Source organism: Panthera pardus, unplaced genomic scaffold, assembly GCF_024362965.1.
Source record: "Panthera pardus isolate Hobbes unplaced genomic scaffold, ASM2436296v1 HiC_scaffold_3, whole genome shotgun sequence".
NCBI classification, from domain to species: domain Eukaryota; kingdom Metazoa; phylum Chordata; class Mammalia; order Carnivora; family Felidae; genus Panthera; species Panthera pardus.
The window spans coordinates 9746911-9763519 of record NW_026526876.1 but is presented as its reverse complement, the minus strand read 5'-3'; the positions used below and the strand labels follow the sequence as shown (position 1 = coordinate 9763519).

The window sequence follows — 16609 nt, the reverse complement described above, 5'->3', positions numbered from 1 at the left end:
ATATATATATATATATTTCCCATTTTTAAATTTTATTTATTTATTTCAATTTTGATTCCATTATAGTTAACATACAGTGTTATATTAATTTCAGGTGTACAATATACTGATTCAACAATGTTTTATTTTATTATTAATTTTTTTTTAATGCTTATTTTTGAGAGAGAGACAGAGACAGAGACAGAGTGTGAGCAGGGGAGGGGCAGAGAGACAGGGAGACACAGAATCGGGAGCAGGTTCCAGGCTCTAAGCTATCAGCATAGAGCCCGATGTAGGGCTTGAACTCAGGAACCCTGAGATCATGACCTGAGTGGAAGTCAAAGGCTTCACGGACTGAGCCACCCAGGTGCCCCATGAGGGTATATTTTAAAGGCACAATTTACATACAGGAAAATTTACCCTTTTTAGTGTAACGTTCTGAGGTTTTTGGCAAACATATATAGTCACGTGACTACCACCATGATTGAGAAACAAAGGACTTGCATCGCCCCTCCTTCCCCAAATTCCCTGTGCCCCTTTGTGGTGAACCCCTTCCCAATTCCAGCCTCTGGCAACCCCGGATCTGTTTTCTGTCCCCTGGAATGTCGCCTTTTCTATAACATCATATAAATGGGACCATACAGTATGTAGCCTTTCAAGTCCGGCTTCTTCTGCTAAACTTAATGTATTTGAGCTTCATCTATGTACTTCATTACTTTTCGTTGTGGACTAATATTTCAGTGCACGGATACATCAGACTTTGTCCATTCCCTAGTGAAGGGACGTTTGGCTTGTTTCTAGTTTTAAGTGATTATAGATAAAGCCGTTATAAATATTCTTGTACAGGGTTTTGTGTGATAACTATCATTCTACTTGGGTGTACACGTAGGATTGGCCGTGCCGGGTCACACGGTAAGTGTACGTTTTAACTGTTTTAAAAACTGGCAGGGGCGCCTGGCTGGCCCAGTCGGTAGAGAATGCAACTCTTGGGTCTTGGCTTGGGGTCATGAGTTCAAGCCCCACGTTGGGTGCTGAGCCTACTGAAAAAAACAAAACAAAACAAAACAAAACAGAACTGGGGGCGCCGGGGTGGCTCAGTTGGTTAAATGTCTGACTTTGGCTCAGGTCATGATCTCATGTTCGAGCCCCGCATTGGGCTCTGCGCTGCTTATCTTGGAGCCTGCTTCGGATTCTCGCTCTCAAAAATAAACAAGCATTAAAACAAACAAAGAAACAGCTGGCAAACTGGGGGTGCCCAGCGGCACCATGTTACCATTATTTTTTTGACTGCTCGGCTTCCTTTCTTTTGGGGGGCTGTCGCTCCCCAAGTCCGTGTGGCTCTGGTGGGCTGTCGGTCCGGGCATCCGCCTTCCCACCTCCAGAGGTGGACACGTGCCCCAGTCGAGGCCAGATTCTGAGATTCAGAATCCCGATCAGGAACGGGCAAGGGTGGGGGTGAGTGGGGTCACCTGAGGGGAAGCAGTGAGCAGAGGGGCCACGTTCCCTGGCTCCCGTCGAGACTCGCCTGGACGTTCAGCTTCCTCTCTGAGTCTGTGTTCACCCAGTATTGCCCCGAGGCATTCCTTCTTGCCCAGCTCAGCCAGTCTGGGTTCGTGCTCACAACCGGAGAGCTCTCGCTGATACACCAGTAGCTGGTTGGCCAGGACTGCGAGCCTGCCAGGCACCTTTGTGCCTCGAACCTTGTGGTCAATAAGGCAGCCCCTCTGAACAGATGCTGGGGCGGTTGTCTGGGGGGGGGGAGGAGCCCCTTTAGGAGACAGAGAACAAAGTACCTCTTCCTCCTGGTCAATGCAGCCCCCTTGGAGGGGCATCGCTCGTTGAGCAGAATGCAGACTGGACCTCAGTTCTCACCCACCCCTTCCGCTGTGCGCTCTTGTGCAGTGCTCACCCTCCCCAACTTTCTGCAGAGACCCTGCTGTCAGGTCCCCCACTCTTCCCTTCAGCTCTCTTCTCCTCGTCCCCTTCCAGTTTACCTCTTCTGAGTTTTTACTTGGACCACATCGAGGCTGATAACGGCTATGTTTACGTCTGTAGCCATAGTTAAGTCTTCCGTGCTTTGTCTATCTGTTGAGTCTGAAAGTTGAAACTCTAATAGTGTTTACCTTATATATTGTGACTTTATACATAGATTTCCCTGCAGGCCTATAATCACTAGGATTGCATTTCCTTTCTTAAACTATTTTTTAAGTTTATGTATTTATTTTGAGGGAGAGAGAGAGAGAGAGAGAGAGCGCGCGCATGAGTGGTAGAGGGGCAGAGAGACAGAATCCCAAGCAGGCTCCAAGCTATCAGTGCTGAGCCGGATCCAGGGCTCGATCCCACGAACCCCCAGTCCATGACCTGAGCCGAAATCACGAGTCTAATCAAGCCTAACTGACTGAGCCATCCAGGCTCCCCACTCTTAAGCTATTTTTAATTACCTTTTGAAAAACAGCATCTGATACATTCACAGGATTATATGACATATATGTTGGTTATAAATTATTATAATATAATAAATGCCTGTGCACCGAGCACCGGAATGAATAACCTATTACTAATAACCTGTGTGCCCGGTGTAATCCTCTCTGCCCCATTTTCCTGCCTTTCCCGGGAAATAATCACTACTCTGTATTTTGTGTTTATCATTCTACTGATTATCATTTTTGGTTTTTTTTTCCAAATTTTATTTATTTATTTTAAGTAATCTCTGTACCCAACGTGGGGCTCGAACTCACGACCCTGAGATAAGCGTGGCATGCTCCTCTGATTGAGTCAGCCAGGCATCCCTCTGCTGATATTTATTTTTATTTATTTATTTAAAAAAAATTTTTTTAACGTTTATTTTTGAGACAGAGAGAGACAGAGCATGAACAGGGGAGGGTCAGAGAGAGAGAGAGACACAGAATCCGAAACAGGCTCCAGGCTCTGAGCTGTCCCGACTGAGCCACCCAGGCGCCCCTGCTGATATTTATTTATTTTTGAGAAAGAGCACAAGCAGAGGAGGGCCAGAGAGAGATGGAGACAGAGGATCCCAAGCAGGCTCCATGCGGACAGGCCGGGCTCGATCCCGTGAACCATGAGATCGTGACCTGAGCCGAAATCAAGAGTCTGACGCTCAACCGACTGAGCCACCCAGGCGCCCCTGATTTTTAAAACGTACCACGCCATCATAGTAGTGTGTATACTTAACGTTGCATTTAGTTGGGCTTGTTTAGGAACTCTCTAGAACTGGGATCCTATTTATAGCGTAGACTTCTGGGAGTTACGTTTTTCAGGAAACATATTTCCAAGATTCTTCCATGTCGTTTTGTGTGGCCATTAGGATGAGAAGCTCTTAGAAACTCCAGGAGAACTAAACGAGACCCAAGGAAGGAAACAGAATCCTGAAGTCACTAGTTCCGCTCAGCCTCCTGGACCCGGGTGCCTCCCGACCGCGGCCGAGGGTTCTGAGCATGGCGCTTGTCCCCGCCAGGGCCGGACCTCTGTCCTCGCCAGTGGGATTGGTGTCTTAGGCAAGAGACCCCACAGGGCTCCCTGGCCCCACCTGAAGATACAGCAAAAAGCCGGAGACCTCGAAGCGGGCCCTCACCGGACCATGCTGGACGGCCACGAACTTGGACTTCCAGCCTCTGAAAACGCGAGGGACACATTTCTGTGGTTTATAAGCTACCCCGTCTGTGGCATTTTGTTACGGCAGCCGGACAAACTAAGAAACGGAGGAAGAGCCCTCGCGGGATCTGAGTTCCTGATTCTGGCTGGACTTCCCGTCCTGCTGAGCACGTGACCTTGGGATTCGCCATGAACTCCCCTTTCGCTTAGGCCTCTTTGGGTTCCTTCCATCATTTGTAGCCACCCACAGGCGCAAGGATGCCTTCCGAAAACCTGGGTGTTTTTGTTCCTTCTCCGTATCCTAGCGAGAGAGCACGAACGATGAAAATGATAATGTAACTGTAACAACTATCACTTTCTGGGAACTGACTATGCAGCAATGAGTGCTCGTTGTTTATTATCCCATTTGATACTGAAACGGAGCCTGCGAGGAGGATTATTGTTCCCGTGTTACAGGTGAGTAAACTGAGGCACAAAGAAGCTGTTGGATGCGTGCAGGTTCGCTGGCCCACATTCCTCTCTCTGCCTGTTGGACCTTAAAGCCTGTGTTCTTAACCGCGTGGATCACTACTGCCTCCGCAGAGTGAACCAACTCTGATAGGATTCAAACTCACATCCCAAATCTGAAAGGCTTTTTCCTTGCCAGAGCTCCTGGGGTCTGAGGTCTGGAAGCTGCTATGATCAGGCCGCCCCAGGTGATTCAGATTTATTTTCTCCTAGCTGAGAAAAATCTCAGACTGTGGGGCTCCTGACTGGCTCAGTGGGTGGGTGGGGCGTGAGGCTCTTGATCTTGATGTTGTGGGTTCGAGCCCCACGTGGGGTGTAGAGATTATTTTTTAAAAATAAAAATAAAACCGTAAAAAAAAAAAAAAAAAAAGAAAAGAGAAATTTCAGCTTGTGTGACCCTCCTTTACCCCCTCCTTATCCTATGTCCTCCCCTTCTGGTGCTGAGGGGAAATAAGGAAGGGAAGAAGATACAGAGTGGAGGCGGGAGGGAGGTGAGGGGTTGGGGGGAGTAGTGAGAAGGTCGGTCACACCTTTGGAAGACATTTCCAAAGAACTTAGGGAGGCTGCTTTTCTGAGGACCAACTCCCTCTCCTTCTCCCTGCTCCCTCTGTCAGCATTTTGGGGTGGGGTCAGGGCCGAGGATGTGGGAAGAGAAGAGGGGACCCTCAGAAACCGCCGCTCTTGGGGGGTGGGGCCTGTGACCTTGGGCCCCTCCCCCACTTGACTGTCCCGCCCTCGGAATGTTGGAACGTTCCATGGCAGTTAGGGGCCCGGTCCTACGGAATAGGTCGTTTCTTTCCCAGACCCCAGGCCCTGTGGTGGCAAGGACTCTGCCTGCTACAAATATTTAAGGGATGAAGGACCACTGAGCCCAGCAAGGGAAGGTGGAGATGGGGTGGAGGTTAGGAGGAGAGACAGGGAATGCTCAAGGTGGGGGCAGGGGACTTTAGGGCTGGATTTCCCGGGTCGGTAGGAAAAAAGGATGAGCATCCAAACCCTGGCGAGGGAAGGGGGGGCTGGGAAGCGGGACGGGGCGGAGGGGAGCCTGGCCCAAGAAGAGAGCTGGCCGGCTGACCCCAGCGGTGCCAGGCAGGTGCCCGGGGAGCACCCCTCAGAGCCCGGGAGAATCTCCGTGCCGCCCCTGTGGTGGAGGATGACGCACAGCTCCCGCTGGGTAGCGCGGGTGCTGGCCTCGGAGCTCAGCCTCGTCGCCTTCATCCTGCTGCTGGCCATGGTGTTCTCCAAGAAGTGGCTGTGCCTCTCCGGGAGCCGCGTCTACCAGCGCTGGCCCAGCAACGTCAGCTCGAGAATCTACACGTCGGCTCGTCTCATGTCCATGGGGCTCCTGCACATCTGCAAATCCAAGAGCTGCTCCAGCTCCGAAAACGGGAAAGGTGAGACCCTCCACACCCCCGTCGCCGTCCCGGGGAACCGGCCCGCCTCGGTCACGGCATCTGCTCCCCGTGGCCTCGTCCCCTCCCTCTGGTCGTCCCCAGTGCTGTTTCCCTGCAAGATGGCCTCACCGGCAGAGACCGCCGAGGATGGGTTTTCGTTCTCCCATCCGTCCCGGCCAGAGGGTTCTGCCTGACCCAAGGGAAGGTACCATTCCTCTGGAGGAGCTCAGAGCCCAGTCTGCGCCTGTGACAATGTTGCCAGGGGCACGACTCTCAGGGAATGTCAATCATTCAATCACACAACACCCATTATATTGGGAGAAGAGCCTCCTTGGAGGTGGGGATTTCCTTCCCCTAGGCTTGCAAACCCCGAGCTTCAGGGGAGTCCCCAGAATGCTGTCTCCCAGGCCCGGGTCCCAGCCTCTTTTCTTCCCTTCTCCCTCAGGCCCTGCTTTTCTGGGCCAGCTCTGGGTTTCCCTGTCTGGTTTCCCTGCTCCTTCCTTCTCGGCGTCCTTGCAGCCTTTCACTTCTAGTTCTTGTTCATCTGACCTCCCCTCCCGGCGCTGGGCCTCCTTTCTCAGCTCTCGTGCAAAACCGGAGCGTTTTTGGTTTGTTTGTTTTTTTAATGTTCATTTATTTACTTTTATTTTTTTTTTATTTTTTTTATTTTTTTTTATTTTTTATTTATTTTTGGGACAGAGAGAGACAGAGCATGAACGGGGGAGGGGCAGAGAGAGAGGGAGACACAGAATCGGAAACAGGCTCCAGGCTTCCGAGCCATCAGCCCAGAGCCTGACGCGGGGCTCGAACTCACGGACCGCGAGATCGTGACCTGGCTGAAGTCGGACGCTTAACCGACTGTGCCACCCAGGCGCCCCCATTTATTTACTTTTGAGAGAGCGTGAACATGCAAGGGAGGGGCAGAGAGAGAGGGAGACGCAGAATCCCAAGCAGGCTCTACCCTGTTAGCGCAGAGCCTGACGTGGGGCCTGATCCCACAAACTACGATCATGAGCTAAAGTTAAGAGTCAGATGCTCAACCTACTGAGCCACCAGGCACCCGTTAAATTATTTATTTATTTATTTATTTATTTATTTATTTATTTTGCGAGAGAGTGAGAGAGAAAGAGCATGAACGGAGGGGAGGGGCAGAGAGAATCCCAAGCAGGCTCTGCAACGTCAGCACAGAGCCGGACCCGGGGCTCGATCTCGAGCACTGTGAGATCATGACCTGACCTGAAATCAAGAGTCCACTGCTTAACCCACTGAGCCACCCAGGTGCCCCTATTTATTATTATGTGTTAAAGATTTTATTTTTAAGTAATCTCCATGTCCAATGTGGGGCCCGAACTCACAACCCCGAGATCAAGAGTTGCACACTTCACCGACTGAGCCAGGCTTTAAAAAAAAAAAACCAAAAAAAACAACCAGGGGCGCCTGGGTGGCTCAGTTGGTTAAGCATCCGACTTCAGCCTGGATCACGATCTCGCGGTCCATGAGTTCGAGCCCCACGTCGGGCTCTGGGCTGATGGCTCGGAGCCTGGAGCCTGCTTCTGATTCTGTGTCTCCCTCTCTCTGCCCCTCCCCCGTTCATGCTCTGTCTCTCTCTCTCTGTCTCAAAAATAAATAAACATTAAAAAAAATAAAAAATAAACTGAACAAATTTCGAATGGTTTTTATACAGCTGGACTCAGTCTTCATAAACAATTTTATGTCTTCTAAATTATTTTAATTTAATTTATAGTGTTTTAAATATGTCTATAAAGATACAGTAAATGTTTCCATATTATAATAGATGGGACATTGGGTCAGTCAGTTGAGTGTCCGACTTCGGGTCTGGTCATGATCTCACGGTTCATGGGTTCAGGCCTCACATTAGGCTCTATGCTAACAGCTTGGAGCCTGCTTCGGATTCTCTGTCTCCCTTTCTCTGCCCCTCTCCCACCCGTGCTCTCTCCCTCACAAGTAAACATTAAAAAAATATATGAATTAATAGATATATATCAAGTAAATGGATTGTCACCTTTTTACTTGACTTTTATTCTTCCATTCTTGGCAAAGTTTATTTCCAATGTCATATTTGTGAAAAAAGGAGCAACAAATTTGTTAATCATAAAGTTTTTTTTCTCCCCTGTGTTTAGTATGAATTCTTTGGTATAGATTTCCCAAAGTGGCTTGGCTGGATGAAAGAATGAAATATTTTAAGTTTTTGGGGGGTTTTATTTATTTATTTGCTTATTTATTTTGAGTGAGAGGGAGAGAGAGAGAGCTTGTGGGGAAGGGGCAGACAGAGGGGGGAGACAGGGAATCCCAAGCACGTTCCGTGCTGTCAGTGTGGAGCCTCCTGTGGGGCTTGAACTCACATACTGGGAGATCATGACCTGAGCCGAAGTTGGACACCTAACCGACTGAGCCACCCGGGCCCTCCTCCCCAGCCCACTTTTCTATTGAGTTATTCATTTTCGTATGGTTGGGATTTTCAAACAATCTCCATGGTAAGAATCCTTGCCGGGGTGCCTGGGTGGCTCAGTCGGTTAAGCGTCTGACTTCGGTTCAGGTCATGATCTCACAGTTCGTGGGTTCGAGCCCCGCGTCGGGCTCTGTGCTGACAGCTCGGAGCCCGGAGCCTGCTTCGGATTTGGTGTCTCCCTCTCTCTCCGCCCCTCCCCCGCTCATACTCTGTCTGTCTGTCTCTCTCTCAAAAATAAATAAACATTAAAAAAAAAAAGAACCCTTGCCTATTTAATAAGTGAAAGTCACATTTCATTGTTACCTCAAATGTGCATTTCTTCGAGTATTAACTTTTTCTCGTAATTACTCATTTGATTATATTTTTTTTCTCTTGTGAATCCTGAGTTCGTCCTGTATTCTCATTTTCTCCAGACAGTTTTAAGCTGTGGGAAAATCACCCGGTCTTCGGGGTGGCCCGGATAACCTTCTGCCTGACCCTGGGGCTGGGCTTTGTCTTCACCGTCTGGTTGCACCTGCCGTATCTACCCGGTCTGAAGAGACTGCCCTTCTTTAGCTGGATCGGGACCATCCTGAGCTTCTTTGAAGGTACCCCCAGCTCTGGGAATGGAGCTCAGTTTCTCACAAGCCACATCTTCCTGGGCACTCCTCCCTCTTCCTTCCTTTGGGGGGTGGGGTGGGGCAGGGGTGTGGGTGGGCGCTGAGAATGGAGTCCCCCCATTTCCCCCCCCTGTCCCTGGAGAGGTGGAGTTGGGTGGGGCTGCGCTAACTAAGCACCGAAGGGAGCATCCTTGGGGGATTCTTAGGTGAGAAGATCTCTTGGCTTCCTGTCTCCCAGTTACCTTTATCTTCTCTACCCTCCTGCTGTTCCCTATTAACCTCTGGATCTTTGAACTGAAGAGGAATTTATCTGTCCCCATCGGCTGGAGCTATTTCATAGGCTGGCTGGTGTTTGTCCTGTACGTCACCTGGTCACCTGCGGTGAGTGGCCTGGCGGCCCTGGGAAGGAGGTGGCTCAGGGCAGGAAGGAGCGTGGAGGGAGGGAGGGGCTGGTAAGGCCCGGAGGTGGGGAGGTAGGTTCTTAGGATTCGCGTCCCCTTGGGCCTCACCTCGCCTGGCCTGCCGCTTTCCGCTTTCCTCCTCCGTTCTCCACATTTCCTGTCCCCCATCCCTTTGTCCTTTGCCAGCGGCCCTCTGCCACTTCAACCACAAACACTTCTGGAGTGTGATTATGAACTGTCCCCGCCGGGCCGCGTCCTGCAGCAATGGTTCCAGCTCAGTACAGAACTTTCCGAGTGAGCCGGGGGTCTCACACACCTCGGGCAAGCAGGAGGAAGTCCCGGATCCGGAGCGAGAGAAGGCCTCTCCGTAACCTTTTCCGAAATCCTGGCGCCGACTTCGGCCGCCCCTCGTCCGAATCCCTCTCCTCATCCTTTCTCGAAGCCCTGGGTAGGTTGGCTCTCCTCGCCTCGAGGACTTAGAGAGGGAGGATTTTAGGTCAGCCTTGCACTTGCCCTCCTCGTTCCTGCCGGCTGACAGCGGGGCCGATGGGGAATAAATTGTCTCTTGCTTACCGTGTCTGGCAGTGGTCGAGACAAGACAACCACTCGAAGAAGGCGAGGAAGGGAGAGAGAACAACTTCGTTTCCCGACTCTTCCTGCCTGGGAGCCTTTGGGCCCAGGTGAAAGGCGTCGCGAGAGCTACGTCTTTTTACACTTCGTTACCCGCATCCCAACATTTGCTAGGAGGCGGGGGGCGTGATGAGGAGAGATCGCTTGTGACCAGTGGGTTTACGGGGAGTGAACGACCCAAGAGCAAACTGGCCACAAGGTGAGAGGCAGGTTACCCGGGCCGTGGCTGTACCGTGTGTGCTGGGCAGCCATCCCACCTCCTGTGTCCTCGGGTGACCAAGAGGTCCCAGCGCCCTGGGCCAGGGTATCACCGGCGCCAACTCCGACTCCAATTCCACCCCGGCCTCCGTCCACACCTTCTCCTCTGCCACTCCGTCGCCACCCGCTCTTGACTCCACCAGTTCTGCCACCCCTCTGGGCGGCTCCTGCTCTCCGACCAAGCTTCCCGTGTAACGGCAGGAATAAAAACCGTGAGAGTCAGGCCCTACGATCGAGACACAGGTTGTCCTTTTGGATTATGAACTTCGTGTAGCCTCACGAACACGTGCGGCACCTGCCTGGGGCAGCACCGGCAATGACCACTGGGATTCAGGCATCCCGCACAGAGAGGCTGGTCTCCCCGGAGAGCCGCTGTGGCTGATCTGTCGAATCCTTCCAGATGGAGCCGCCATGCCAGCCGGCCAGAGAGAAGGCGCAAAGTCCGAGTGGGGTGGATAGACGAAAGCTGTACATCTTAGCGGGTCGAGCCGTCCGACACTGCCGTTTCAGCGGTTAAATGCTGCCCATTTCATATGGTTCGACCTAATACGTCTGACTGATTTCTATTTGATTTTTTTTGGCTCTTTTGAGATTCTTGTCCTTAACCATACCCGACGAGCGGTGTGCAGCTTCTTGGCTCCAGGCAAACAGTCTAAGCAAAGAATATGTGGGCTTGAAATCTGGGCCGAGAAGCACCCCACAAATCCAGACTCATTGTCTCCCTCGTGCTTCTTCCCCCCGTAGCGAGGATTTATTGATTTGGTCATCCTTGGGGAAGAACCAACAAGCAAATGTAGGTCACGATCGGAGAAAGGGATTTGGTCATTTGAAAGAAGTCATAAACTCAAATGCCTACAGGGGTGAGACTATCTGCCTCCTACATACATAAAGGGGGCTATGCTTCCAGTCTATGTATAATTTTCCTCTTTTGATAAAGACCTAATATAATCTTTTGCTGGATAACAAATTACCCCAAACTTGGTGGCTTAAAATAATAAACATTATCTCACGTAGTTTCCAGGATCAGGAATCTGGGAGCAGCTTAGCTGAATGGTTCTTGCTCAGGGTCTCTCACGAGGTCATAGTCAAGATGTCAGCTGGGGCTGCAGTCATCTGAAGGCTCGACTGGGGCTGGAGGATCTACTTCCAGTGTGGTTCACTCATATGACTGTCGACGGTTCCTTGCCACAGGGGCCTCTTTCATGGGCTGCTAGGTTGTCAAGAGCTCGTGTCCCCCAGAGTGAGTGATCTAAGAGAGAACGAGGAAGGAGGAAGAGGAGGAAGTGTCCGTGCCCTTATACACTGTTACTTTCACCACATAAATCAGCTGAAATTTCGGAATTCCACTGTGTTGCAAGGGAGGAACTAAGTCCTCCTCATGGGGCCTTTAAGGATTATTCCAACAAAGCTGTGGAAATTGCACTCAGAGAGGCATTTGAAATTGGAGGGTTCATTATATCCACAGGTCCTAGGAGAGGTCCACATTCCACATGGAGGCCACATGGAAGGAAAGCCCAGAGAGCAGGCTCAACCACGCAGATGGGGAGCTGAGAGAGTGAGGACCCGTGGCCAAGGGCCTTTATTGGGGTCAAGCAAACGTCTGAGGGATTTTCATTGGTGCATTTGGATGTCACTAGGTTATAGTCAGGGGAGGGCAAGAAGAGGAACTTGTGGCAGGAGCCAGCCTTGTCACACTCGGTGCACCTGTCACCTGGTAAGGTGCTCACAGTCTCATCGTGGAGCTGTTGAGGCATCCGGCAGAGACGAAGTTTTAAGCATTCGTGATACACTGGCCGTCTGTTATGGGCCGAGTTGTGTCTCCCCCAGAATTCATACGTTGGAGCCCTAACCCCCAGTACCCCAGAATGTAACTAGCTGGAGATAGGGTCTTACGAGGTGCACAGGAAAGACCGGGCGAGAAGGTTCGCATCTGCAAGCCACGTAAGAGAGGTCTCAGAAAGAGACCAAACCTATTACACTTGACCTTGGACTTCCAGCCTCTAGAATTGGGAGAAAATAAATTTCTGTTGTTTAAAGGACCTAGCCTGTGGCGCTTTGTTACGGCTGCCCTAGCAAACAAATGCGCCGCCTAAATTGGGTCCAGGTGCAGGTAAGGCTCTTGAGATGCAATGCCTTAAATACAGGGAGTCAAGTGCAGCTCCTCTCAGTCTGCATACCTGTGAACTAGAGAGACATGTGACCACCCCCCACACAGCCAGAAACCATGGCAGGCAGGGCAGTCGAGGGGTAACCGTGACAGACGCTGCTGTTTACAAAGGGGGATAATGGCATATAATGAACACTGAGTAATGTATAGAATTATTGAATCGTTATGTTGTACACTTGAAACTAATGTAACACTGTATGTTCATCATACTCCAAAAAAAAAAAAAACAAAACAAAAAACGGGGAGGGGAATATGAATGAGGGACACAACAGGGAGTCATTGGTTCATAGCACTTCTGAAATCCAGCTGGGAAAATGTTGAAATTTCCTTGATGGAGACTCAGTCCTGGAGCGTCCGGGTGGCTCAGTTGGTTGAGCGGCTGACTTTGGCTCAGGTCATGGTCTCATGGCTCATGGGTTCGAGCCCCACGTCGGGCTCTGTGCTCACAGAACAGAGATTCTGTGACTCACTCTCTCTCTGCCTCTCCCTGCTTTCGCTCTGTCTCTCTGTCTCAAAAATAAATAAACATCTGGAAAAAATAAAAAAAGATTCAGTCCTATTTCTCCCCAGCTGCAAGTCTCCATGGGTTTTTTTTTTTTAGATGTAACACACATGCCATAAAATTTACCATTTTAAAGTACGCAATTCAGTGGTTTTAGTATATTCACAATGTGCAACCATTCCAGAACACTCTACTGCTCTAATTACTCCCCATTCCCTCCATCCCCTGGAACTAGTCTACGTTCTGTTTCTCTGCATTTGCTTATTCTGGACATTTCGTATAAAGGGAATCATACGATACCCAGGCTCTTGTGTCCAGTTTCCTCTGCTTAGCATAATGTTTTCAAGGTTCGTTCATGTTGTTCAACTCCGTGATGCGAGGCAGAGCCCTCCCAGCTGTTAAAGTTGGAGGCCTGGAGGCAGTAAGAGACCAACATAGGTATCGGTCTATCGGTATTGAGTTCTGGCTCAGCCTTGTAGGTTCTGCTCTCTTCTTTTCACGTCTTCCCTTCCTGACTGCCTACACTGATGAACTTCGGGTCCCAGAATTAGGCACGGAAGCGACAGCCTTACATAGACTATTTAACTGGTTCCCCACCGGCAAAAAATAAATCCCTTAGTGGTTCTGTTTCTTTGGTTGAACCTTGACCGATAGGCCAGTCAAGGGCCTATCTGGGCCTGCTATTCAGCCCATCCTCTGAGTTTTAAAATTTCATTGTATTTTTTTTTCAGTGCTAAAGTTCCCATTTAGTCATTCTATGTATCTTCTATTTCTTCGTGGAGACTTTCTATGGTTTCATTTGTTTTAAGCCCATTTGTAATTGCTCGTCGAAGCATTTTTACACCGCTCCTTAAAATCCTTGTTGGAAAATCCCAATGTCTAGGTCATCCCAGGGTTGGCATCTGCTGGGTATCTTTAACTCCTTCAAGTTGAGCTTCTCTGGTTCTTGGTATGATGCGTGATTTTGTATTGTATCCTGGACATTTTGGTATTACATCGTAAGACTGTGGGTATTACTCAAATCTCCCATTCCAGCAGGCCCTCTCTGACATCGTGCCATGGAGGAAGGGAGTGTTTCCTTGCTACAGCCAGGTGGGGGTAAAGGTCCTGGCTCCCCACTCAGCGTCCTTGGACACCCTGGGCAGGGGAAGGGATACATCATTACTGCTGGTCCAAGGCAGGATTTCAGGTTCCCCACTAGGCTTCCTAGGTGGGAGGGGGAAGGGTGCCTTGATACTCCTACCCATGTGGCCTCTCTGTGATGTGGGGTGGAGGCCTTTTTTGCTCACTGGATGATGGTGAAAGTTCCAGCTTCCCACTCAGCCTCCTCTGACAGAGGCGGGCGGGTGGTGAAGTCCAGGATTCCCATGTGGTCCCCGTTCTTCCTGTGTGTATGTGTGTGAGGGGGGGTTGTTGGTTGGAGTATAAGTCTTGGTTGCCCCCCGGGGTCTTGTCTGCTACCACCCCGGCAGGAGGTGGGGGTGGCGGGGGTGCTAGGAGAGGTGTCTTGTTATAGTCTGTTGAGGGTGGAGGCCCAGGCTCCCCCACTCAGCCTCTGCTGACCAACATGGCAGAAGGGCCACGGTGTTCTCCATGGTGTTGGCTGGATTAATGAAGTATTTTCTATAAGTTTTCTGTCTTGTCAGGTTGCCTCTCTCCTGGTCTTTTGGCTAGAGAGAGCAGATCTTTTCTGTGTGTGTGTGTGTGTGTGTGTGTGTGGTTTTGGTCTGCTCCCACTGGCATTTCCAAGTTACTGGCTTGTCCAGCACCCAGTCTGCGATACTGTGAGGCAAACAGTATTGTACCACTCACTGTGGTGTTGTTCTAAGCATCCAAGATGTCTAGCCAGATCTTCTTGACTCCACCTTTCACAATTTTCTTGTATTTGTTCTTTTAATGTTTATTTATTTTGAGAGAGAGAGAGAGACAGAGAGTGAGCAGGGGAGGGGCAGAGAGAGAGGGAGACGCAGAATCCGAAGCAGGCTTCAGGCTCTGAGCTGTCAGCACAGAGCCCGACGCGGGGCTTGAATTCATGAACTGCAAGATCATGACCTGAGCCGAAGTTGGACATTCAACCGACTGAGCCACCCAGGCGCCCCTCGTAGATGTAATTTTAAGCCAAAGAGTCTGCTGGATTCAGTAGGAGCCATTGATCTTCCTGTGGTGGTCATTCGTGCTGTTCACCAAGTATTTCTAGGTTTTGCCTTCTGGGGATATGCTAAGATTGCCCCTTCTGGCTCCGGACGGAGTCACGTGACTAGTTCTGGCCAACAAATTGTGCAACACGCTCCTACCTCTGGACCAGAGCATTTACTTACCAGCGTGAAACCCCCTGGAGATCTCATTGCCCCTGCGCATTCAAGATGGTGGCTGATCTGTCACCCTGAGTGCTAGAATGAGGACACCTGGCGGAGAGTCCATAGCCAGCCCTCGAGGGACTTCACCAAGGGCTTCTCCCTCCCTTGAGGGAGGAGAAGGCAAGCTGACAGGCCCCAGGTGGGATGTGTGTGCTATTCCTCGGGCACTCCCGGCTGCTCAAGAACAAAGGAAAGGGGGAAAACAAAGGGTTAACCGATAGAGCTCACAGTCGTGCAGGACCCGAGTCTCCATCTATTTACAAAGATCTTAGTCAATCACAAGAAAAAGGCAGTCTTCTCAATCGCCTCGTCTCCAGAAATTTGTAGACTCAGTTTCCTGGAGCCCCAACATCACCCTCCCCTCCATAGTGATGTGGGAAACAGAGGCAGAAGGAAATGGCAGATAGAACTCAATTTCCGTATAACCTGCAGCCCATTGACGAATACTTGAGGCCGGCAAGAGCCAAACACTTCTCTAGGAACTCCCTATGTCTTAATGTTAATATTTTGCTAGGGCGGGGGAAAAAAAACCCTTAGCTCGGCAATAGCTAGGCCTCCACCATCTTGGGAGTGTTCTTTAGCATATGAAGATCTCACTGGAAACTTCCTCCTGATTTTACCTCCCCCAACCCCATAGTATATAACTAGTCTCTCCTCGTGGTCCGGGCAGCTCTTTCTGCCCACGGGTCGTGTCCCCGTGCTTTAATAAAATCACCTTTTTGCACCAGGGACATCTTTAAGAATTCGTTCTTGGCCGTCGTCTCTGGACCCCCTGAGCCCCACTATCACCCCAAAAACCTCATCCGACTGAATTGTGTCCCCCTGCCACCCTCCCCCCAATTCATGTTGAAGCCCTGACCCCAGTGTGGCTGTATCTAGAGATGGGCTTTGGGGAGGCAATCAGTTTACATGCGGTCATAAGAGTGGGGGCCCTGATCGGATAGGGTGAGTGATTTTACAAGAAGAGATGCCAGAGGGCCACTGGCTCTCTTCATGTCCGTGCACGTGCCGTAAGGAAGGGCCACGTGAGGACATGGCCAGATGGCAGCTGCCCGCAGGCCAGGAAGACAGCTCTCGCCACAGACCCGATTGGCCGGCCCCTTGGTCTTAGACTTCCGGCCTCCAGCACTGTGAGAAAATGAGTTTCTGTTGTTTAAGCCGCCCGGTCTGTGGAAATTCCTTATGGCGGCCCGTGAGGACAAAGATATGCAGAGTGAATGGGGGTGCAGCTTGGTTGCTACGAGATTGTGCGACTTGAAGATTTTGGGGTTCTCTGGGGCGCCTGCGGGGCTCCGTCGGTGAAGCGTCCGGCTTCGGCTCAGGTCACCATCTCACGGTTTGTGGGTTCGAGCCCCGCGTCGGGCTCTGTGCTGACGGCTCGGAGCCTGGAGCCCGCTTCCGATTCTGTGTCTCCCTCTCTCTCTGCCCCTCTCAGCTCGTGCTCTCTCTCAAAAATAAATATTTAAAAAGTAAAAAAAAAAAAAAAAAGATTTTAGGGTTCTTTATTCCCTCAGCATAACTGAGGCTCTTCTGGCTGACACAACCCTCTTGGCTAAAAGGGAAAGACAGAGAGCTGCGGGGAAGCTAAAGTCACTCCATCCCACAAAGACAACTGCATTTCCCATAGAGCTGGGATTTGCGGACCTTGGCTCCAATGACGACCAGATGGCAAGGCTTGGAGAAGCTGCTGGTTTTGCACAAGAGATAACAATAAATGTCCGATGTCAGAATCA

At 50.6% G+C, this 16609-nt stretch overlaps 1 protein-coding gene across 1 annotated transcript; it reads left to right on the top strand.

Annotated features, from left to right (window-relative positions):
* Window positions 1–4840: 4840 nt before the first annotated feature.
* Window positions 4841–9534, top strand: ODF4 (outer dense fiber of sperm tails 4). Its single transcript, XM_053892860.1, is given in 5 exon segments — window positions 4841–5079; window positions 5081–5492; window positions 8376–8549; window positions 8800–8946; window positions 9149–9534. Coding segments are annotated over 5 exon segments (978 nt in total). The 5' UTR covers window positions 4841–5019; the 3' UTR covers window positions 9334–9534.
* Window positions 9535–16609: the final 7075 nt, after the last annotated feature.